The sequence below is a fragment of the Rattus norvegicus genome, chromosome 6 (genome assembly GCF_021556685.1).
Source record: "Rattus norvegicus strain SHRSP/BbbUtx chromosome 6, alternate assembly SHRSP_T2T, whole genome shotgun sequence".
NCBI classification, from domain to species: Eukaryota; Metazoa; Chordata; class Mammalia; order Rodentia; family Muridae; genus Rattus; species Rattus norvegicus.
Genome location: NC_141539.1, coordinates 109,058,425 through 109,083,292, shown reverse-complemented (window position 1 = coordinate 109,083,292; position 24,868 = coordinate 109,058,425). Strand labels below are relative to the sequence as shown.

The following is a 24,868-nucleotide window of genomic DNA, read 5'->3' as shown; positions in this document are numbered from 1 at the left end:
CAGCGCCAGTTGCCCAGACTCTCATCATTTAGGGAAGGGTCAGGAATGAATGCTTCATGCATGGCCTTGCAAGCAGGGCAGATTTGAGCTAAGCTGAGCGGGTGGGTGGGGCTCCAGGGACACATCCCTGGTGTACTTAGGCAACACTCTTGTCCACTCTTCAAGCCCTGCCTGGGGCTTGTGCTCATCACTCCAGGCCTGTGAGGATGTTTTTCAAGCAGAGGTGTAGACAGAGCCCAGGCGACATGAGGAAGAGTTATCTGTGCGAAATTTCTTTTTTTTTTTTTTTAAAGATTTATTTATTTATTTTGTATACAAGTACACTGTAGCTGTTTCCAGACACACCAGAAGAGGGCATCGGATCCCATTACAGATGGCCGTGAGCCACCACGTGGCCGCTGGGATTTGAACTCAGGACCTCTGGACGAGCAGTCGGCGCTCCCAACCACTGAGCCATCTCTCCAGCCCCTGTGCGAAATTTCTTATGCAGGCATTTTCCTCACTCTAACCGCCTTGGCATGTCTCTGATTCTAGTTCAGATTTAATAGTTCAAGAACTACTCAATGCTCAGTCTTGGTGCAGAATTTCCAATGCTTGTCATTATCTGTCTGTCAATGTGAAGGCCATTAATGACCCATTGTGGTGACCTACAATGGGAGCGGGATGTGGAGGAGCTCTTTAGATGGGACTGATATCTGTGAGGAGAGCCTGGTGAGTGCCCGTCCCATTTTTTTCTGGCTTGGTGAGGCTGTGGACGGGTGATGAATGGCATTTGGGTCCCTCATCTGCGGTCTCTGATCCTGTTACCCGGAGCCAAGCGGATGCTCCTGACTCCTTCCTATGCTCCCTCCCGTTCCTCTCTGACTCCCTCGGCTTCTTAGATGGTTCAACATGAGTGAGTGTATGGGATGGAGCGTTGGGGATGGAGAAGATTCCTGGTGATGTTGGGAAAGGAGCTGAACAAATGGGCCCAGGTTCTGGAAGGTGAAATTGGATCCAAAATGAAGGCAGGTTAGCACAGGTGTTGGCTAACACACGATCCTGTGAATGTGTGAGCTTTCTTTCCAGCATGGGGAAGACTGGGTTATAGCTACTCAGTGCCCGGCCTTGGTGAAGAATCTTCAACTCTTGTCATTATCTGTCTGTCAATGTGAAGGCCATTAGTGACACCCTGTGGTGACATGGCCTTTGTTCTCCACCTTCAGGATGCTGCTGAAGAACTTTCCCTTCAGTGGACTTGAACTTCCACTGTTTGAATCTGGCTGGAGCAAGAGGGAATCTCTCAGTCCTTTTCTGCTGCACTTTCTTCTGCTTCCATAGTCCCATAGTACCGTTCCTATGTCACTTTGTCCCAGTCCTTCCTGGCTCAGGCATTGTCCGAGATAGTCAGACTCACCTGCAAACTAGAACCTCGGTCAAAGCGAGGTATCTGTGTGTAATCTGCTGACCGCTTAAACATCAGGCTCACCGCGGCAGTTTTCCATGGAACCAGTTCTCCCAGCAAGCATGCAAATTCCTGTATGATTGCTCCAGTCGCCCCTGTGCTTTCACAAAGACAGAGTGTGGGAACCGGAGCTGTAGCTCTGTAGTTTTTACAGGGCTGTGACTTGGTGGGGACGGTAGCTGTGGCTTTGGTTGCCAGGGATGATCGGTCCCCATCTTGCCGCCTGCCTCCTCCTTCCTCTTCTTTAAACCCACTCCTAACCCTTGGCTGGGTCCTCTAGGCTGGTTTCCCTGACGGTGGCTGCTGCTCCCTCCTTTTCTTCCTCCTCCTCCCTCTGTCTTTCCCCCACACAGGTCTTTGAGTTATGTGCCTCCTGTTCTCATGAGATAAACAACACCAGTCTCACCGGGCTCTGCTCTTTCCTCCATAACTGCAACTTGCAGGGAGGGATGTGTTGGTCCTAGAAGGGGGACCTGGTGCCTGTCAGCTTGTCAGGAAGCACGAGGAACCAAGGGTAAAGAGCCCTAGGGGAGTGATTTGGGGCCCATTTACTGGAGACAAGGTGGATTCAAAGCAAAATTAAAAGGGAAGCATGCTTCCTTCCGGTGGCTGAAGAGTGGAACAATGGTATGGGCAAGGTTGTCACATGGGCACAGGGTCCAAGACCCATCACACAAGACTGGCTTGTGATGGTCAGCAGCTGCCACATGTCCAGCCTTCATAGTCACAGAGAGAGTCTTCTCCAACATCAGTTAATTTCCACTTAATTTCCACCATATTCCCCTGAGGCAGGCATATTTGGTGACTTGTCCTTACAGGAGGGAGGCAGCCTCTGACAGGGGTTGTGGTGTTTTCTAACATTCATGCATGGTAAGTTCTGCAGACCTCAGGGCTTCTCCAAGTTAGAAAGTAAAGCCAACCTGTCTTCTGGACATCCATACTGTTGCCAACTTCAGCTACCAGGAGAGCAGACGGACAGCTAATGGCTTCCTTGCTACCCAGGAGAGTGGACGGACAACTAATGGCTTCCTTGCCATTAACCTGCAGGGCAGTGGAGCATGTGGTACCCAGACATGTGGACATTTTCAAATTTTGGCTCCTTAACCCCTTTGAGAGTGCTGGTCAGGACCAACTTCTTCATTTACCAGCCTTGGTTCAAGTTGGAAATTCCAGGGATCAGCAGGGGACAGGGCAAGAAGAGACCTCATGGCACAGAGATGGCCACATGTAAGTTGGTGGGCTCAACACTGAGTCCAGAGCCCACCTTCCGGAGTCTTTTCTGGATGGCTTCCCAAACGAGAACTTTTCTTTCCTTGTGGTTCTGGGAACTGAACTAGGGTGCTGTATGTGCTAGGTAAAGTCTCTATCACTCAGCCATATCCCAGCCCTTCTTGAATGGTTTGTGTCTGGGTGACTGAATATCCTGGAGCCAGAACCATCAGGGCCAGTGGTTATTTCCTTCTTGTATTTCTGAGGCTTGTTTAATTCCGGTTGAGTTTATATGATTATTTCTAGATGTGCTTTGCCAAGTATGGCATGCTAGGTACAGAGGACACTAGCGGGGGTGTGATTCCTGCCACCCTGGCTCTTTCAAAACCAGTGGGGGAGACACTAATATGCAGGCAACTGATTAAATTACCTTGGGGGAAATACAAGGAATTAGGATCCTTCAGGGAAGGCCATTAAACCAGTCTTAGGACATCAGAGAACACAGGCAAGCACCTAGTAGATGCTATTCAGGCCTCCAGAGGGTCACAGTAAGCATTAAAACAATCTATAAAGTTCCTAAAAGAACAGTTGTTCCATTTTCTCAAAGGCCTGCTCCCTTCAGATCAGAGGTCTGGTATGAATTTTGGGCTCTGGAAATTCTGTGTTTTCCAGGAGTTTGCGGTTTCAGCTGATTACAGAGTCACTAGCCCATCATGAGTGGTGACCACTGGGGCTTGTTTTGTGATACAGAGGAGTGGGCCAGTCCCTGGATCCTTGCTACAATCCCGGGGGACCTTCCCCAGAAGTTGCTTGAATATAGGAATGACAGGACCAGAGATGACATCTTCCTCAAGTGGGTCACAACAGGAACACGGAGCTATTTCTGGGGACACTTTCTGTCAGGGAGAAGTCACAGCTGTCCCTTTTCTCCCTGGCCAGGGAGCTCTAGGCCACTTATTTGGTTCCTTTAGCCTTCTAGCCACCAGGCGCAGGCTGATCTTTAGGCCTTCCAACTCCAACCTTAATATTTCCTGAGAATCAATGGGTTGGCGATGCAAATCTCCAGTCTATTACCATCCTGTAAGCCATGGGAGGGAGCAGCTGCATCACTAAAGTGGTACCTAGCATGCGAATCTACGGGAGAAGTCTGGGTTCTTTACTATCGGTATGGCTGCCTCTGCTTTGGACCTTACACAGCAAATGAGTAAAGATGATAAGTGAGTCTGTGGAAACTGTTCTCCCACTTTTATTCTGTGGTGCTGGTGGTAGTGTGTGTGTGTGTGTGTGTGTGTGTGTGTGTGTGTGTGTGTGTTTATATGTATGCATGTGTATGTGTACAGGTGTGATTACTCATGCATACATGTAGAAGTCAGAGATTGACTTACGGTATTTTTCTCATCCCTCTTCATCTTGTTTTTTTGAGACAGACCTGCTCAATGAACCTAGAACTTGATGTTTGGGCTGCACTGGCTGGCAGCAAGCCCCTGGGATTCACTTCTCCCCCTTAGCACTTGGAATTAGAGACATGTGCCTTCTAGTGCTGGGAATTGAGCTCAGGTCCTCATACTAGTGTAGCAAGTGTCCTACCCACTGAGCCACCTTCTTCCCCTCCCCGTGTGTGTGTGTGTGTGTGTGTGTGTGTGTGTGTGTGTGTGATATTTTATGTGCACATGTGTGTGCAGGGTGCTTTGCATAGAAATTGAGCTGGTGGTGTTAGAAGCCACAAGTAGATAGGAACTGCTTTAGGGAGACAGCGCTTGCTAACATCCCAAGGACTTCTAAACTAAAGTTCATCCTACGGACTTCTGGATTTCTTGTGTGAGGCCTGGCATGTGGGCCAGGAGCACAGAGCAGCAAGTGGGTGTCCAGGGCAGGCCGTGCATCTGCCAGTTGGCCCAGGTTGTCTGCTGGCCTCTGTGAATGGATGCTATAAGAAGATCGGATCATTTGATGCTGTGTCTCTGAAATGCTTTTAGCTGAGGCTATCTCTCAAGTAGGCTCACTGACTTCTGCTGTTCCTCTTTGAAGGGAGCCTGCTTAATCTGGCCCTGGACAGAGGGACAGTCACTGCAGGGTCCCTGCCTTACAAACCTGGTGGTAAGGTGGACTCTGGATGAGCCCATCTTGGGTCCTCAGGTCCTCAGGCCTCTGCAGACCAGATCGCATGTTTTGGCTCAGGTTGGTTGTTGTAGGGGCGTTTATTGTAAGTTGCATCCCTGTTTCCAGAAATAACGACTCCCAAAGCTTTATTATATAAATAAATGTTGAGGCAAATAGCTTTGGCTCGTTCTCCAACCAGCTCATATCTCAATATCCCATTCATTCTAATTTAAGTCCCGCCACGTGGTTGGTTACCTCTGCTCGGCTTCCATGAGTCTGGCCTCCGCCTTGTGCCAGGGCAAATCCTCCTGGGCTTGGGCCTATCCCAGAATTCCTTCTGCCTACCAGATGTCCCACCTTCTATTCTACCCTTTTGTATAGGCCATAGGTTTTTTTAATTTTTATTTTAATTAATTAATTTATTTTTATTGATGGGTGATGTATCCATATAGTACACAAGATTTTCTCTCTAGGCGGCTGTTCTGTCTGGCAATGGGCCTGCTGAAAAGTGTGATGGTGTAGACACTAGAGGTCACAATAAACATGCCTTGGCTCTGCCGTGGTCCTGTGACCCAGCGGGGGGGACATTAGCAAGCTCCTTCACCTCTCTGTGCTCTGGCTGTCGCTCACTGTGGATGACAAAGTTGGCAGAGGAAGCTGTGATGTCCGTTCTGGTCTGTAGCCTTTTATCTCTTCATGTGTCATCCACAGGCCTTGCCCCGGGCCAGCTGTATACTTACCCCGCCCGCTGCTGGCGTAAGAAGCGACGATTGCACCCCCCAGAGGACCCAAAGCTGCGACTCCTGGAGATAAAACCGGGTGAGTGCCCTGTGTCTGCAGAGTGAGTTTCTTGGCCCATGGCTGCTGCACCTCCACCCATAGAAGGGTGCTTGTCAAGTATGTGCGAGGTCTTGAGTGCAACCCCTCTACTATGAGAAAAAGTAAAACAAAATAATAAAAGAAGCGAAAACCCCTCAATGGGGTGAGGTTCTGGCTGAAGAACGGTGCCCATGTGGTACACAGAAATGTGCATGTGCTCACTGTGTGTGTAAGTATTTCCTGTTGACGTCCAAACATCTCTGGGCTTTGAGTGTGTGTACCATTGTCACCCTTGAGAAACAAAGCTAGCAGTAGCAAGGGCCAGGCCTCAGTCATCCCCCTCCTTCCCAGAGCCCAATACAAAGTTTGGTTCAGGCCCTCCCTTCCTTGTAGCATCAATAAAGACACCTTGACCCAGGTATGCTTTCTCTAAGAATCAGGGAACTACGTCACACACTCCCATGTGACTCTTTGGAATGAAAAGGCTATCTCTAAAGGCTAAATCTAGGCCTTTCTTTGGGGTTGTGGGAGTCAGGCTGTAAAACGCACCTCCGGGGTGCAGGCTTATTTACCTTGACTCATCTGTAACTTCAGACACTTGGCTGTCTGTCTTCACATCCATTTCTGGGTTGCAAAACAGGACAGAGCCAAGGCAAATGTCATCTCACCTCAGACCCCTGCTCAGTATGTGGGGTCCTTAGTTCTCGTGGAACCCCTTAATGTTCAGATGGTTTCTTCTGTTTTGGACTCCACCCAGTGAATGGGTAAAAATGACAAGTGAAATGTCAAGTGAGTGGCTGGCTTTTTAGCCACAGAACTGTCCTCATCGTGATCAGGGCCGGGGGCCAGCACAGTACTGTCATCCCAGCATGCTCCAGTCCAGGGTTGATGGGAGCTCTTTGGCATTTTTGCTCTGTGCTTGTATTTTCTGTTTGAATGACAGTGTGTGTTTGGCACTTTTCCATGTCTCCTTTGTTCTAGCCACACTTCAGGTACCTAATGTGTGGCTAATGGAGGTGTATCGGTCAGTGTGGTTCTAGGTCCACACAGAAGATTTGACCCCCCAAGCAGCAACAGCAACAGTAATGGTGGCATCTGGACTCAACATGGGCTTGAGTCCAGCTGGGCAATGTAGTAAGTTCTAGGTCAGGCTGGGCTATATGGGACCCTTTCTAAACAAACAAACAAACAAACAAACAAACAAACAAACCAACCCAAACCAGCAACAACAATGAAAAAATGCATTGGCTGCATGGTACACACCTTTAATTTCAGCACTCTGGAGGCAGTCAGGTGGATCTCTGTGAGTTCAAGGCCAACCTGATCCACATAGCAAGTTCTAGGACAGCCAGGGATACACTGTGAAATCCTCTCTAAGAAGTAAAAAAGAAATGAAAGAAAAAGCATAATAGTCCATGGGTGTCAGTAAAATCAAATACTTCTAGCATAAAAGACCTGGAGGCATCACTAACTCTGTTCCCTTCTTTATCACAGCCCAGCCAGGTTAAGGAATTTGTTCAAAATCACACAGGAATTCCTATGGGCCTGGCCTGGAACCCAATCTTTTAAAAAAAGATTTATTTATTTCATGTATGTGGGTACACTGTTGCTGTCTTCAGACACACCAGAAGAGAGCATCAGATGCCCATTACAGATGGTTGTGAGCCACCAAGTGGTTGCTGGGATTTGAACTCAGGACCTCTGGAAGAACAGTCAGTGCTCTTAAGCACTGAGCCATCTCTCCAGCCCGGAACCCAAATTTATTGAGTTCAGGAAGTGTTTGCTGCTACATGTTGCAGATAGGCCTCTTTAGACATTTACTTTATGCTCATAAAATTAATATATGTATTAAATATTCAAATACACCAAGAGATAGTTTCAATTCCTTCAGTTGTAAGTGTTATAAGCTCAGACCTAATTAGCCTATACCAAACATGGGAAATGGAACACAGAAGAGTAAATCCTGGGTGCCCAGAACTGTCGTGGGGCTGGATGTATTGGGGAGTGTGCAACATGCTCTTTTAATGGAGAGGTCCCGGACTCAGCACCTAGCAGAATAGTCCCCTTCCCCAGCTGTGGCAGAGAAGCCCTGGGGAGGACTGAATAGCTGACTGTGTTCATGTCTGCCCCACAAATTCTCGCCATCCAGGGGTCTGAGTCACCAACTTCCTCAGCAGTGGCTTCTGATTAGCATAGTGCTTGGCATAGCCCTTTCCAAAGCTTCCCCACTCAGCAGACACCTGCTCCTACCCGGAGCTGGGGCTTAGGGAGGGCATGGAAGGGAACAGTGCTTTAAGCTTATTTCATAGGTGAGGGCAATCAGCTTGCAGATAGAGTCAAGGGTGCTTTCTGTGGATCAAGTGTCCAAGGAGTCCTGGACCACTGCTCATGGGACTGAGGCAAAAGGGGTTTTGGGGGGTTTGATCTGTCTCTCTATAGATACTCACACTAGGTAACTGGCCTCCCAGCATCTGCTTCCTGTCAGTGGCTGAGTGGGAGCAGCTATGTTCATAGGTGCTGGAGACCCGCCTCCATCCTTCGCCCACCATGATGGCTGAGGGAGAAGGCAGGGCTGCTGGTTTTTGGTACCTGTTCCCTTCAACACACAGTGGCTCTATCTGAGACTCCTGGAAAGACTTCTAGAGTCTCTGCCTCAATCATGAGGCAGAAGTGTCTGTACCAACTTCAGGGAGAAAGGCCCAGACCAATGATGCTCAGGGTTCTAGAGCAGGATCTGTTATGGAGAGAGCAGTCATGGCTCTGTGAGTGTGGACTCTGACAGATGTCCTTATCCCCCAGTGGCTGCCGCTGCAATGTCTTGGGAGGCCTGTTCTCCCAGTCAGGGCTCAGGTGCTGGTGACATAGTAAACAGCCAAGGCTGGGAATCAGGAACTTTAAAGCCATACGTGTTTCTCAGAGACACTTCGGAAAAATGAGACCTACTACGAAACCCATGAAACCTGACAGCCAAACCTGCAAGCCTTTGGCCAAGTGCTAGTTATTTGCCAGCCTGATCTGAGTCTGTACTGCCTGGTGCTCAGAGTATCTCTGCAAGTGGTGAGAAAAGATGCCTAGGAGTAGCCTTGGCCCTGCCTCATTAGCCTTACCCTGGCTCCTGGAAGCAGCCGGGATGGATACCATCAAAGCAGCACGCTGTGATCTTCCTGGAGACGATACAGGATGTGTGTGTGTGTTGGTGTATGTGTGTGTGTGTTGGTGTATGTGTGTGTGTTGGTGTATGTGTGTGTGTGTCTGTGTGTGTGTCTGTGTGTGTGTGTTGGTGTATGTGTGTGTGTGTGTCTGTGTGTGTGTCGGTGTATGTGTGTGTGTGTCTGTGTGTGTGTGTGTGCGCGCATGCGTGCGCGTATGTGTGTGTTTTATGTGTATGAGTGTACACGGGAGTCTGTGTTTGTGTGATTGTTCATCTATACAGAAGCCAGAGGATTGGATGCCAATCTCCAGGAACTATCCCCCTTGTCTCCCTTGGCCTTGAGTTGCTAGTTCGGCTGGTCTGGCTGCCTAGCGAGCTATGAGAATTCTTTCTCTGCCTCGTCAGTGTTGGGATTACACGGACATGAAATTGTGCCTAGCTTTTAGATTTTATTTATTTTTAAATATAGATTCTGGGGATCAAACCCAGGTCCTTGTGCTTGCATGCAAGCTCTTTAATGACTGAGCCATCTCCTCATTCTAACACACGAGTCAAAGTTTCAAGAATATACCTTCAACGTGGGCCTCAGTGAGCACACAGGCCCCTTTGGGCAAAAGTAGTAGGTCACACTGTCTCTGGTTGGATTCCCACAAAAGGATGCCATGTTTGGTGAGTAGGGAATGCAGCCCCTCTCCTGTGCCCTCATGGGGGTGGTGGTACAGCCTGCTTACCTCTTAGTGTCTCTGCCTTCATCATTATAAGATGCAGTTTCTACTTAAGGGACCTCTTTCTGGGAGTATGTCCTCTCTAAACAGATTTGGATAATATTTTTAAATGGTAATTTCTTAATTTTATTCCATTTGATTTGGGCTCTAAGAGAGCTCAGAGTTTTGATTAATATCACTGAGTGTGACTCAGAGGGGAATCACTGATGGAGTCTCTGGAGAACTTGCTATAAATTCCTATTAGGTCAGCTCTGTGTGTGTGTATGTGCATGTTTATGTGTGTGTACATGCATATGCATGTATGTGTATGTGTATAAATGTATGTGTACATGTATGTGAGTGCACATGTGTGTACATGTTCATGTGTGTATATGTATGTATGTATACATGTATGTGCACATGTATATGTGTATGTTTATTTATGTATATGTGTGTATGTATAAGTGTGTATTGTTGATATGTATGTGTATATATGTGTGAGCATGTGTATATGTGTGAAAAATGTGTGTATGTGTACATATATGTGTATGCACATCTATGCATATGTGTTTGTTTGTTGTGTTTGTGTGTGTATGTGCACGCATGGGCCTGCCACGGTGAGGAAAACAGAGCGGGACAAGGAGGGATATGGTCTCTTCTGTCTATGACAGTGGAGGGAAGTCTTAGTAGCCCCTTTAGTATTTAAAAAGTACTGGCTCAGAGCTGAGAAGATAACTCAATAAGAGCTTACCAGGCAAGCGCCTCTAATCTCAGTGCCAGGGAGGCAGAGGCAGAGGGTTCATGGGCCTTGCTACTCCATGCTAAGTCCAGTAAGATGGCTCAGTAGGTGACAAGTAGGTTGCCAAGCCTGATGACCTGAGTTTGACTCACTAAACCTACATAGTAGAAGAGCCCAGACAGGTTGTCTTCTGAAATTTGCATGTATGTGCACACGCAGAGACAGAGACAGAGACAGAAACAGACACACACACACACACATGCACACACGAGTGCACAGACACAGATAGACACACACAAATCCACATAACAAAACAAAGAAAAAATAGATGGAGAGTGAATGAAGAAAAATCCCAGCTTTGACCTCTGGCCTCTATACATGTGCACACATATGCATGTGCATTGACGTATATGTGCATATACACAAACATGTACAGACACACATGAACACACACACAAAGCACAGATCTATTGAACTAGACACTCTTTTGTTAGTGCTATACCATGTATAGTGTCTTAGTTACTGTTTTGTCACTGTGAAGAGACATTGTGACCAAGGTAATTTTTTCAAAAGAAGGCATTTCACTGGGGGTTGCTTACAGTTTTAGAGGGTTAGTTCATGATCATTATGGTGTGAAATGGTTAGGCACAGCACTAGACCAGTAGCTAAGAGCTTTACCTCCTGATCAATAGGCAACAGGCAGAGAGAGAGAGAGAGAGAGAGAGAGAGAGAGAGAGAGAGAGAGAGAGAGAGAGAGAGAGACAGAGAGAGAGAGACAGAGAGACAGAGAGAGAGAGACAGAGAGAGACAGAGAGAGAGAGACAGAGAGAGAGACAGAGAGAGACAGAGAGACAGACAGAGAGAGACAGAGACAGGGAGAGACAGCACAGACAGCAGAGACAGCAGACAGACAGACAGGCACTGTGCCTGGGACACCTCTAATAAGGCCGTACCTCCTCATCCTTTCCAAAAAGTTCCACTAATTGGGGACCAAGAATTCAAACATAGCTGATGAGGGCCATTCTTATTCAAATCACCACATGTAGTATATGTAATTTAATTTTTAGATACATATTATCTAAACTATAAGCATATTTAGTTATTGTGGCATTACTCATAACCACAGTAAGCAAAGATTAGAAACTATTCTAGAGCCCTTCGATGGGGTATAGCTAGATGCACACTGCATTCATAAAATGGAATATTACTTTATTTATTTTAAAATTATGATGCTTAGGCCTGATGAGAAGGACCCTGGTCTGTGTGAACTCAGGGTTGCTGCCTAGGGTTTGCTCACCCCAGGTCATGAGTATCTCCATGTCAGATCTTCCGGAGACAGGCCTCTGTGAGCATCATGCCCACCTGCAGCTTGTCCTCCTATCCTCCTTGCCCTGCAGATCCTCGTGGGCTAGGTGCCCTATAAGCTCTTTCTGTGTCTGCACTGAGGTTGAGAGGTTGTCAAGGAACTAGGTCCGGGCACAGGGAGGGAGGCTGTATTTGGCAGTCTTGAGATCCCCTGAAGAAGGTTCTGGCGTAGCTCCCCTGTACTTCTGGAAGGACAGAGCTCATCTTCTATGAGAAGGATCCCAGAGTGGGGACAAGAAGAGACTCCTCCTCCTCTGGCTGCCATTAAGTCCTTTGCTCCTGGCCAGAGTTTCAGCCGGATGGAGGGGCTCCTCTGTCTGGTTGCTTTCATTCCACCTCTGTCACTGCGACCGTGTCATCCCCCTATATTTATTTCTTGTTGGGAAGACAAATGTGTGGTGTGGAAGAACTCTTTGAAGTCTCAGTATCCATGCTGTCCCTGGACCTCTGTGTTCCTCAAACCCCCCACCCCCACCTCCAATTTATCACGAGTAAAGGTCCCACAGCCCCCCACCTGCCTGATGTCTGAAGGACACCCCACACAACACTGTTTCTCTCAGCTGACTTACAGTTGAGGACAGTATTGTCTGTAGCTTGCACTTGGTCACAGAGACAGCACAAGGCGTTTTGCCTCGTTGAGATGTCATAATTCCTACAACAGGATATCTTGGGGCTAGCGAGGGGCCTTCTCCTGGTCACTCCTCCAAGAACAGAGCTCTACTCGTGGGCAAAAGCTACTTCATTCAAAAAGGGAACCATTAATCCTTTCTTCCCTCCCTTCTCCTCTTCTTCCTCCTCTTCTTTGTTTCTTTATTTTATTTTTTTTAAGACAAGGTCTCACTGTGTAGCACTGGCTGTCCTGGAACTCACTCTGTAGACCAGGCTGGACTCAAACTTGCACAGATCCACCTGCCTCTACCTCCTGGGACTAAAGGTGCACAGCACTGAACCTTTCTGGGGCCAGGGCGAGGGGCAAACTATTCCTTAATTCCTCTCTGGAGTAAATGCTTGTCTGGTTGAGCGTCTTCCAACTCCAGACCTTTGGTCCCTGTGGTCCTGGGAAGATGGAGATATCTTCATTTCAGAGAATAGGAAACTGTGGTGCAGATTAGGAAGTTAATTTCTCAAGGGTGTTGGTGGTGAAGCCAAAGGGACACTAAAGGGAGCAGCAGGTCAGGACTGGCACTGTTCTCTCCAGGACCTGACACACACACTCATCCAGGTGCTTGAAAACGCTGGCTTTAAAAATCTGAATCTTTCCTGCTCCCTGTGAGCCTGAAGCCCTGTCAGCACCCCTGGCCCGAAACTCAAGCAAGCATCCGTTTCTCTGCCCTCCTTACTGAATCCCAAGGGTAACAGGAGGGAAGGCTGCCAGAAATGGGTTCTGGTTCCTTCTCCTCCTTCTCTTGTTTTGGGCAGGCTTTCAATGACTGGGGATGAATGACCAGGATATACTTCCTTCCTTCCTCTGGCTGCTGGGGGAAACTGACAGGAGGGTGGGATGCCTGAAGGAGACTGTAGCTCAGGATGCCCCAAAGCAGAGAAAGTCATAAGCCAGGGACAACGACCCTCAGAGGGGTGCTCCCAAGGGAAAGGTACAGGAGGAGGTCTGAGGCTGCCCAGGGTGCTGTCCCTGCTGCGCTGAACTGCCAGAACTCTACAGATGGGAGCAGGCTGTGGCCAACTTCCCCAGCTCTTGCAAATCCTGCATCTTAATTAGTTCCCTACTGTTTTTGTACATGGCCCACATTTTAATAGTCTCTAGGCTTCTTCCACCATTTGCTCTCTGGCGCTTGATGTGATTTCTCTTCTCCCCAAGACAGTTCCCCGGCTCCCCCAACACCCTCCCGTCCAGGAACAGCTTAGGAACGCTGATGTGCCAAGCATGTAGGTTGAGATTGATGGGACTGTCGGCGGGCTCCTGTGCCCCCCGGCCCTCCCCCCTCTGCCAGGCGCTCCTTAGATGGATGAGTCGGGTGGGGGTGGGTACAGGGAGGGCAGTGGAGAAGAGACAAGTAAAGCCCCGAGCTAGGTGTGAGGCAGTGGCCAGCCAGCGTGACCTCCCACCGGGCCTGCCCTGGATGCTGCTGTGTCCTTCCAAGGGAGAAGGACACTGGCTCCCACCCCCATCTGTCAGTGTTTATCTGCCTCTGTGTGGGGGTTTCTGAGCTTGGTATGGCCAGGAGAATGGATGCCTTCAAGTGCATCAGGGGAAATGACCTGTCATTTATCTCTTTCCTGCAGTGTCAGAGCCTGCAGCCATCCATCCTAGATGCCTGCATTGGCCGCCTCCTCTGCTCCCGGTGGCCCGGTGAGCAAGGTAGCTGGGTAGGCCTCCAGCCTACTCCATGCTGCAATGGCCTGTGCCCCTGGCACCTGCTCCCTGAAATCTCAGGTGGCAGAACTGGGGTTGACAGACTTTAAGCCCTGTTTTGGCACTGCTTATGTTCCTGGCAAGGGACAAAAGCCTAGAGCTAGAGGTGGGCAGGGTAGCCACGTGGCTGCCGCGGTTTCCAAAGCTTCATTTTGTAATGGGCCAGAGGGCCCCCTGTTTAGAGCAGGGGCTAAGGCTAAGAATTACTGGAGTCTGCTCCTGCATACTCTTCCACTTCTGTCTTCTCACTGACACATCCAGGGCTGGGACCCCATCTTGTCCTTCACCTGTATCCCTAGAGGCCAGCACAAGGCCTGGTGCATGGTACACGAATGATAAAGATTTGTTAAATGAAGCCGGGGGAACAGACTGAGTTCCCATATGTCCTTACACGGATGAGGGAAGTCTCGAGAGGGAGAAGCCTTGGCCCAGAGCTGGGCTTCCTGTCCAGCTCTGTTACTGTCCTGGGCCTATATTTAGTCATAGGTTATAGACCCCTTTCCTACTCTTATAATCTACTGGAGAAAGAAAACCCTGAATGGATACGACAAGGCCTGCATCCAAGTTCAGATCCCCCAGTCATTGGCTTCGGGAGCTTCGGTGGTTACCTGGGAGATCAGAGCCTGATTCTTCACATACGAAACATGGGTGAGGGTAGATTTTTAGGGTCGTTCTAAAGGCCACATGGTGTGTGAGGAGGCACAGAGATGTTGCCTCTCTAGACACCGTGGAGTGGGCTCAGGGACCTTCACTAAGGCTGTGACACTCCTTGGTGTCAGCGAAGAGATTATTACAGGCAGCTTGAAGCACCACAGGGAAATTGTGTGCTGTCTGGTCTGGAGCCAGGAACACATTATATCCCCGAGTTGCCCCCCAAAGCCCCGTTCTAGCATCTTCGATGTTGAGGAGAGCTCTCGGAACCTGGTTGTGGGAGCCACTGTCTGCGTTTACTATAGCTGTTGTCCTGTGATATGCGGAGGCATAGAGCTGTGGTATGATATGCTAGGCAGGCCCATATGCCTGAAGCCCATCTTCTGCCCTTGGTGGAAGTTGCTGCTCTTTCTTTTGGAGAAGGATTCCTCTTTCTTGCCCAGATAAGGATCCATATCATGGTCCCCCAGCATCGGGCATCTGTTCTCGACACGGATTTGCTATATTTAGAAGCCCCCTTGCTTGGGAACCAGGGCACTCACTCACTCGTGCCCAATGTACTCTGGGGTCTGACAAGGAGAATCTAAGCTCCCTGAGGACAGAGCTTTGCCTCTGTTCTGCCAGCTTCCTCCCAGCATGGGCTGATCCTGGGGCTCTGTAAGTAGTGCAGAACCTCATACCTGGTCTCCCCGTTTTTGCCTTTGCCCTCCTTCAGAGTGACCCTGTTACTATACAGGCATCATCCGGCCTCTCTCTGCTCAAAACCTCCTGTGGCTAACCACCACACTCAGGTTGGAAGCTGATATCCTTGCTGCCACCCACACAGCACTTCAGAGTCCCTGTAACAACCCTGTGAGCTGCCCTCCTGTGAGCCCCCGACTCACTGTGTGTTCCAGGCGAATGGCAGGTTTAGGGCAGACACACTAATAACCCCCATGGTGCCTGTGACATCTTTGCATGGTGATCAGAGCAGGCCCCTTGCCACTTCTCTCCCAGGTTCATGCTTTCCTGGCCATATTTAAAAGTACCTATCACCCTTCAATCACCAGATGCCAGCTTCTCTGCCATGCTCTGTCTTCTCTCCAAAGCACCAATCACCAGATGCCAGACTGTAGACTTCACGCACTCACTTCTTATGTCCCTCTCCAACGGCGCCATTTCTTATGAAGCTGAATGTAAGGTCTATGAAGGCAGGGGTTTTTGTCTCATTCACAGTTGTGTCCCCAGTGCCTGAAGCAGCCTACTGCATAGTAAGTTCTCCTGTCACTCGCAGTCAAACAAATGAAGAAAGCTGGGTGCTTTCCACGGTGCTGTTTCTCCTCCAAAGCTGCAGGGGGCTCTCCATGGCAGTGGGACAGGGAGCTATGATTGGAGCTGTGTTCATGCTCCAACTCTTCTGTCCCTTGAACTGCTCCAGATTCTGTCTGGTTGCTTCTTTTTTTTTCCTGGGCCATACCCATTCTTGGGAAAGTTGGGTCTCACACGTTCAGTGACCTGAGAGTGTTGGAAGGCAAGGTGTTTGGGTTGAGGTGCACAAGAACAGGGAGGATAGAGGGGGAAGAAGGAACAGAGCCTGGCTCTGGACCATCTACTGGGCTCAGATCCTTTATAGCTGCTCTCTCTTTTGCTCTTTAGCGACAGTGGGAGGTGGGCTTTGTTCTCTCAGTTTTACAGATGAGGCGATCAAAGCCAACTGTGTGATTTAGAATTGAGATTTCATCCCCAAACATCCAGTTGCCTCAGCCCCTCTGAACTACTTTTTACTTATTTATTTACAGACAGGATGATCTCATGTAGTCCAAGCTGGCCTCGAACTTGCTGGGTAGCCAAGAATGGTCTTGAAATCCTGATCTTCATGAGTGTGTACCACACGTCCATTTATACAGTGCAGGGTGTGGAGCCAGGGCTGCATGCTGGGCCTGTGTTCTGTCAGCCGAGCTGTAACTCCAGTCCCTGACCATTTTAACACTTTCAAGCTTTATAAAGGTACACTTGAATGTGTGCACTCCATGAGATACATATAGATGTATCTATGATCACACATATGTGGTACTACAGGATTAGTTTTTGTGTGTACTCATGGATGTATCTATGAATATGTATGAACATTTCATGTATATGTATATATTTATTCTACTATGGGAGTGTGTGTGTGCACTCATGTGTGTGTGCGTGTGTGTGTGTGCCTGTGTGTGCCTGTGTGTGTATGTGCCTGTGTGTGTGTGCCTGTGTGTGCGTGTGTGTGTGTGTGTGCCTGTGTGTGTGTGCGTGTGTGTGTGTGTATGTGTGTGTGCGCGCATGTGTGTGTTGAGAATACCCAGATGCACTCCTTCAGCAATTTTAAGTACAACAACATATTGTTAATAAGCAGTTACCACTCAGTGTCCTGGCTCCCCAGAATGCAGTCACCCCCCTACCTGAAATCTTATGACCACCTCCAGTGGTCACACACACCTTGGAAATGTCTCCTCCACCAAGCCTATTTCTACCATAATGCTTTTCTCTGTCCTTCTTGGGAACATGTACTTGTCCTGCAGGCTGACTTAGTGGTGATTTTCCTTCGATATCATAGATGTTTCTTTGGGCCTAAAATCAGTAGAGATGCTTCTCCGTAGTACTAACCTCAAATTCTAGAACTTACCTTAACCGGCCTGTTTCGAGGAATGTGGGCAGGTTCGGCAGGGGGGCCACCAGGGGGAAGGATGGTCCTCCGGTTGTGTGGAGGGCCTGCGATTCTAACACAAGCTGTAACAGGACGGAGCTGCAGCCTGAGTGACAGGTCCTTAACACGACCTTCATTTATTTTGGGCTTTAGAGTCCCAAACCAGGGAATCAAATGCGGCCAAGAAAAGGCCTTCTTAGGGAACAAGGAGTTGGATCCCTGGACCTGCCACCACAGTAGGAAATCAGCTCTCTGGTGGCTTCCCCCTTTCTCTCCATGAGCCTGAGAGTCTGCAGGGATAAATGAAATCCTGATTCTTAAGCTCCTCGCTCCTTGGTGTAAGTTGATGTACAAATCCAAGGACATATGATGAGCTTAACTCCTCAAAATAATAAGCACACAGAAGAGAAAATGGCACATTTGTATTTCTAAAGAAAACCTAGAGTCAGTTATTTAAAAAAAAAACAACCATGACAACAACAAAACCCCTGAGCACTCACGGGCTAGCAGGAGATTTTTTTTGCCATTGTCTGTGTCCCCCCCCCCCCCCCATGGCTCTATCTCTAGGCCCCTGCGTCAGAGGGAACCCATGATGGATGGACGGATGGATGCGCCTTGTCGGGGTGTTTCACCACAATTTCCCTTGGGGCAGCCTGTCTGTTGGCAGAGCCCAGCCTCCCGAAAGATGGTATCTCTTGCAAACTCGACAGCTAACAGACAGCTTCTCTCTTTGTATATTTCCCCAAAGAAGACCTGTCTTAATCCATATATATATATATATATATATATACATATATATATAGCATATTTTATTATAATCCATATATGACTTGCAGGTTCCCGGCCCCCCATCCTTAGCCTAATAATGAAGAAGGAGAAGGAGTCAGAGGCTCAGGGAGCCTGTGACATCCAAGGCGTTTGCATTTTTAAATGACCTGGGATTTAATTACTCACTCTGCTCCCTTGTCGTGTAGCACTCTCAGACTCATCTCGCCTGCATCCTGTTAATGAGCTCAGAGGCTCCAACAACCCAGCGGAAGCCTTTCTTTTGGTGCATTGGGTGGCAGGCTTAGGGCACCTGTGTCAAAAGCTTATGGCTTTGATCTGCACCGAGAGGACGGCTGCCCTGTCCATCCGGAGCCTGGGGAGAATCCACTGTGCTTCACTGGCATTTTTTTTCCTTCCTCTGCTTTTATTTGTGTTTTTTTTTCTTCTGATGCTTCAATCCTTATTTGTCTAAGAGTTTTCTTTTTCCTCTCTCTCTCTCTCTTATTTGGAAACCGATTTGCTTCGGTTTGCACAGAAGCTGTCTCTGGTGTGATGGATCGTGCTGGAAGTCACCCAAGGAGTGTCTCTGTTCCCAATTAGAAGTGGAGGCAGAGCTGCCTCCGGGTCCCAAGGAGGTGGCTGGCTTTGGGTGACAGCTGCTGCCACTCTGGAAAGAGTAACGATCCATAGGTTCATATCCGTGTATATAAAATCAGACTAATTTAAAGATGAAATATGTGTGTGCGTTTTGGTCCATTTTCTTTTGATGTTAAATGTTTGATGGCTCCTGTCAGGTTATGTGGTCTCCAACTTTGTGTGCGGTTAAACAAGAGAGGCCTTTTAAAGAGTCGCTGGATCCTATATCTGGATGAGCTACATTAGGATAAAATTAAATCAGTGACATCCCCAGGGGCTCCCAGGAGTGTGCATGCCGTATGTACGTCAAGGGTGAGCTTGGACCCGTCACCTTTCTCATTGATGTGTACTGGGACCCCCTGGGGTTAAGACGCATAGATTGTACCCTCTGCTGGGTTGTCTTGGGGGCGGGGCTAGCCTTTCATTCCGCCTAGCCAAGCTTTACCCAGAATGCTTTGCAAACAGGGTTTGCCAGAGGTCAGCCTGAATGCTGCTCTTGGAATGGTACTCCATTGGGCATTAAGCAGGCAACATTAAGAACCACGTTTAAATTCCATCCACTTACTGAAAGCAAAATCTTTGTAAGCATTTCTTTTAATGCTGTAAAGCTGCTCTGTCCAGTGGGGTAGCCACCGGCCCCTTGTGGCTTTGGAGCCCTCCTCTGAATTTAGATGCGTTATGGGGGTCGGGGGTGGGGCATACATACCAGTGAAGTCTAAAAGAATGTAAAATATCACATCAGTTTTCAGATATCAATTTCATATTAGAGTGGTAGCATTTAGGACAGAGAAAATATAAAACTTAATTGCACCTCTTTTTGGCTTTATCAAACAGTAACTAGAAAATTTAGGACAATACCAGCGGCTTTTATTGGATTTCTATTGGAACATTACCATCGGCGATTAAAATTTTGGTAATAATTACTTAGCATTTGTGAGACACTCAAACTGTCCTCAGGTTCTTGGCGTATATCACCCAATTTTGAACCCAAGTTTTAAAGAGAATAAAATATATAAAAAAAATCAACATGTCGCATTGCCCGCAATGCTTGGCACACTAAATTTTTGGGGTGGGTCCTTTTGAAGTATCTTTATACAACATACGGCCTTGTTTGAACCTTATACTAACGCTATGGGATACATGCTTGTATCACCCCCATGTAATTTATCAACAGAGACTTATATTAAGAAACTGCCCCAAGGCAAGACCGACTAGGCCAGTTTGAAAATGGAACTATATGAGCCAATAAAATGTTTTGGCAATTAGGGGAAAATGATTCCACTCTGTCTCTGTGATATAAAGCTCCCTCCTCCGTACATTGTTTTTCTTCTGAAGGCACTGGTCCTAGATGTCACTGGATGTCCCTTGGAGGCCTTCACAAGCCAGGAAGCCCACTGCATTTTCACCACCACGGCTCCATTTTTGCTCTTGAGTCCTCCCTCGTGCATGCCAGCCAGTCCAGTTAAAGAGGATCAAGTAGACTGAGCGCCAGAAGACAAGATGGAAGCATATTTAGCAGGAGGGTTGGGCGGGGAAGAGTGGCAGGTAGGGAGAGGAAGTTCCGTAGTCCACCGGAAATCCGCATGGGTTTCCGGTTTTGGTTTCCTGAGGGCCGAGAGCTCCAGAGATGCTCTCAGGGAGCAGAGCTCAGCACCACACTGCAAACTGCCCGCAACCTTAGCAGAGATGAGCCTCTCATCCTGAAATCTGAGGACCACAGGGAGAGTCTAGGAAAGCAGCGGAATGGAATGCACAAAGCTCCGGAAGGAAACCTTTTCTCTTTCTAAGAGAGAAGGGGCTGATGGAAGAGCAGCCTCTTTAGAACGATTAGGCGAAAGGGTCTGGTGGTTTAGACTGGACTTTGCTCCTTCTCAGTCCTAAACTTCCCTAGGTTCTAAACTTCCCTAAACTGAGCTGCTTCATCTGTAAAATGGGATAAATCTCCACTCTGTGGTGTGATGAGAATTAGAGGGTATCTGGCAGTAATAGCTTCTGCAAGTTCGGGGGTTCTTGCTTTACCACACCACGTCCTCTGCATGGGGCCACCAAAGCACCGTCCAGGCTTCATCCAATCTATTCATTGATAAAGTTATATGGAGTCTGGATTCTTGTCCTGATCTTTATAGTGTCTTGAAAGATCATGATTTTTATTTTTATTTTTTTATTTTTTGCCTGCTGGGTAGCTCTTGCTGAAGTTGGTTAACTTTTCTGAGCTAGAGTGGCTCACTTATAAATGGATTCGATGACCAAATCTTTCCTGCTGTAAAACACTGGGCCATTCTGGAAATTGGACACACTTATTGTCGAAGACTTATAAACTTCAGATATACACATAAGATTATTAGAAGTTTGAGGGATGGTGGCCAGCAGTTTGAGGACAGGATATGAGGTGACATACCTTAATTATTTACTATTAGACATTTAGAAGACTTTTCTGATGAGAGAGAGGAGGGGGGAGGGGGAGAGAAAGAAGGAGGAAGGGAGAGAGAGAGGAGAGAGAGAGAATGGGAGGAGAGAGAGGGAGGGAGAGGGAGAGGGAGGGAGAGAGAATGGGAGAGATGGAGAGGGAGAGAGATTGGGAGGGAGGGAGAGGGAGAGAGAGATTGGGAGGGAGGGAGGGAGAGAGAGAATGGGAGGGAGGGAGAGGGAGGGAGAGAGAGAATGGGAGAGAGGGAGAGGGAGAGAGAGGGAGGGAGAGAGAGGGAGAAAGAGAGAGAATGGGAGGGAGGGAGAGGGAGGGAGAGAATATATCATCAGATTCATCACACATGTCTTTTCCGACTGGGAAGGGAGTAGCTGCCCCCTTGCTGTTTTCCTTGTAGCACCTGAGATAGTTCATAACTGCATCTTTGTATTACAGTTAACACTTTTCTGTATCTTTAAATCATCCAAAAATGGAGTTCTCTCATTATTTGGTCACCTCCTGTGTGTCTGGTTCCACCACAGTGGTTGCCACACGACAGGTGCTCAATACACATTTACTGGTCAAATAGATGATAGGTAAAGTTTCACTAGTTGTTGATCCAATAGTTATGTTATTATTATTGTTATGATGATGATGATGATGATGATGATGATGGTGGTGGTGGTGGTGATGTGTGTGTATGTGTGTGTGCATGTATGAGTATGTGTGAGACGTGACACATGTGGATGTCAGAAGATAACCTACAAGTGTCAGTTTTCTTCTTCCACCATGTGGAAGCTATCTTGCTGGCCCTGGTTGTAGTTCTTGATAGGTATAGATTCATATTCTCCCCCCCGCCTTTCTCTCTGTGTTTTCAAAAGAGACTTTCTCCAACTTTTTCTGGGGCTAGCCACTCCCAGGTGTATTTCTTCAGTTGTAAGGATGCTGGGATGGCCTTCTGTCTGTCTGCCTGTGTGTTTTGGTTGAGGGGATGGCAGGTGGTGTTCCAATGGAGTCTGACGAGCCTGGTGAGCCTGGCGAGCTGGCTGTGATTGGCGCCTCCTGTTTCTGTTCACCCTTCTAGACGCTCTCGTTTTCCTTACTGGGATCTGTGTCCTGGAAAAGCTGACCTAGGTGGGCCACAGCAGCCCCGCCCCTTGTCCACAGGCTTTGGCTCTCAGCTGGCCAATGTTGCTGTGTTTGCATGCTTGGTTCTTGGTTTCCCAGGTTCTGATCTCCTAAGCTTCTAGCCCCAGTCCTGTGTGGGATTTTGGCAAGGACTCTCCCTCCCCCTGTCTCTCTAGGAGCAGCAGTGGGATGGGTCCCCTGGCTCTGTCATCAGTCCTCACTGACTCCCTTTGGCCTATCCACACGTCTGTCAATGATCCCTTCTTTAAATGAGAGATTGACTCCACTTAGTTGTTCTTAGGGCCATTTTAGCTGGCATGGACCACACATCTAATTTATATGTGTGTGCTCGAGTACGTGTGTGTGTGTGTGTGTGTGTGTGTGTGTAGATTCAGGATAAAGGAGATATTGGAGGAAAATTAGATAGGAAATCAAAATATCACATATTTTTGTTTTTTGTTCTTAAATTAAAATTCCTTGCCAATTGTGGACACCTTGGCGAATAGTTGGAAACTCTCTTTGGTCTCTCTCAGGGGCAGGCTGCCTCCACCTATGTAACTATAATAACCTTCTGTGACTATAGTAGAATGTAGTACACTATAGCCACCTTCTGTGACTTTAAAGAGAACCGTTTATTTTGGCTTACTGTTTTCAAGATTCTAGTCCATGGGTAGGCAGACCCATTTTGGGAGCTTCTCTCAATGTCAGTGGTGAGAGAAGGGTGTGCCTGGAACAAACTGATTGCCTCACGATGGGAAAGAGAGAGGGGAGGAAGAGACCAGGGTTGTAAATCTCTTTACCCTAGTGATCTAAGGACATTTTCCACTATACCCTTCTCCTAAAGGTCCCCCATCTCTCAATAGTGCCACTTCAGGAACTGGCTTTGAACCCACAAGCTTTGAGGGGAATGGGAGCTTCAATGTCCAAACTAGTACCCATCAACTCACAGGCCAAGCAAGATAACTCCTAATATCTGTAGATAAATGTCCCATGGTTCTATTTTACCGATTACTCCAGGTTTGGGGGCATGAAACTCTTGCCACAATTTTCTCTGGGCATGACGATGGCCTACTCTGCCGCTCTGGGATCTGTTGGGCATTACTGGTGCTCTTCCTGCTCTGGGATCTGTTAGGCATTACTGGTGCTCTTCCTGCATTGGTTGAGCCTCTACTTCCCCTGTGAGTTGGGGAGAGCAGCCTCTCTGAGGCTGATAGCTTTTTATTGAACAAGGCAGAGCCAGGCAGCCTGCATATCCAAGGGAAGACTTTGAAGACCACAGTAATCAGACATGGGTGGTGTGTTGGAACGTTCTTACAAACTGTGTCCTGGGCACTTTGCTCCTCTTTATAGATGGAGAAATGGGCTCCAGGCTTCTTGAGCATCAAGCCCAAGGTCATACCACCCAGACTGGCAGAAGCAACTCTGAGATTCAGGCAGTCTGCTCCTACGTCTAGAGGACACCCTCTGTGTTGTGCCTCAGTTTGCCCCAGGGAGTGAGCAGGATTGAGATCCATCTCTGGGACTGTGTGCTGGGGGAGGAGCTGAGCCCAGCTCCAGTGTCCATGATCCTGCTTGTCAGGAGGTGATAGCATAGGCTGGGCCGTTTAAGTTCTACCCAGGAACTCTGGGCCCCTCATTCTGGTTCCCAAGGATCTCTCTTCTTATTTACCTGCTTCTGGATGCCTGACTCATCTGTCTATGTTTGTTTTCCAGAAGTAGAACTGCCCCTGAAGAAAGATGGATTTACCTCTGAGAGCACCACACTGGAAGCCTTGCTTCGTGGTGAGGGAGTGGAGAAGAAGGTGGATGCCAGAGAAGAGGAGAGCATCCAGGAGATACAGGTAGTCTTACCTGTGGGGAGCCCCTGGGCCCTGCTGCCTGCTGCCTCTGTGCCTTGGGGTCCTTGTGACATGGTTGCCAGGAAACTTAGAGCTTCTAAATTAAAAGCATCCCTCCACCCCAGGAGCAATCATCGTCTGTCTCCTCACATCTGTTCCTCTCCCTGGTTTCCTGGTATCTGTACTCAGAACACATCTGCTAAGCACCAGGTTGTGCTGAGTCCTAAAGACATGACGAGATCAGGACAGACTGACAGAGTCCTTGCCTTTGTGGCCATTGGGGCCCCTGCCTGACCTCTGCCCCTTTCCTCACACCCCAGCCTAAGCTCTAACTCACCATATTATTTTGCCGCCTTCCCCAGCACTCCCTTCCCATCCTCCAAAGCCAGCCTGGTCCCCCCTCCTTCAGCTCACCCCTCCCCCCCCAGGCAGGGACAGTTGCTTTGATCCTCATGTGTCCACCCCTGCAAAGCTCTCAGACATCACTGTGAGGACTTATGCTTATTGTTGGTCACCCTCAGTGAGTCTCAGTCCCCTCCTATCTAAAACCACAGCGGGGCACAGTGTGTTACCATGTTATCAGTTAATTCTGATATAGTATTAATAATTCATCATGATTAAGTTATATTTTGATTACATTTGTATATTACATTTTTATGTTTTGTCATACATCCCATATCACATTTTTTTATATCCAATTTAACATTTAATTTATTTGGTTCACTAATTTGTTAAAAATCTTCATTAGCAACAACAAAATAACAACTATCGTTGTGGTGCCTTGTAAATACCTGTGTGTCAGGGACTGGGCTGTGTCTACTGGGATGCACTCCGTCTTGCTCGTGCCAGCATGGAGCTGGCTTTCCATAGAGGTGC

The 24,868-nt window shown here is 48.1% G+C and overlaps 1 protein-coding gene across 10 annotated transcripts in view; it reads left to right on the top strand.

The window, feature by feature from the left end:
• Nucleotides 1-24,868, top strand: part of Dpf3 (double PHD fingers 3) — a 281,926-nt gene that overhangs the window by 134,035 nt on the left and 123,023 nt on the right. For all 10 annotated transcript variants that reach the window (XR_015621793.1, XR_015621794.1, XM_087552775.1 and 7 more), the window contains 2 exon segments: nucleotides 5,465-5,572; nucleotides 23,868-23,995. Coding sequence is in view for 8 of the 10 variants with exons in the window: in XM_087552775.1 (XP_087408901.1) it covers nucleotides 5,465-5,572; nucleotides 23,868-23,995 (236 nt within the window). In the remaining 2 variants the exon portion in view is untranslated.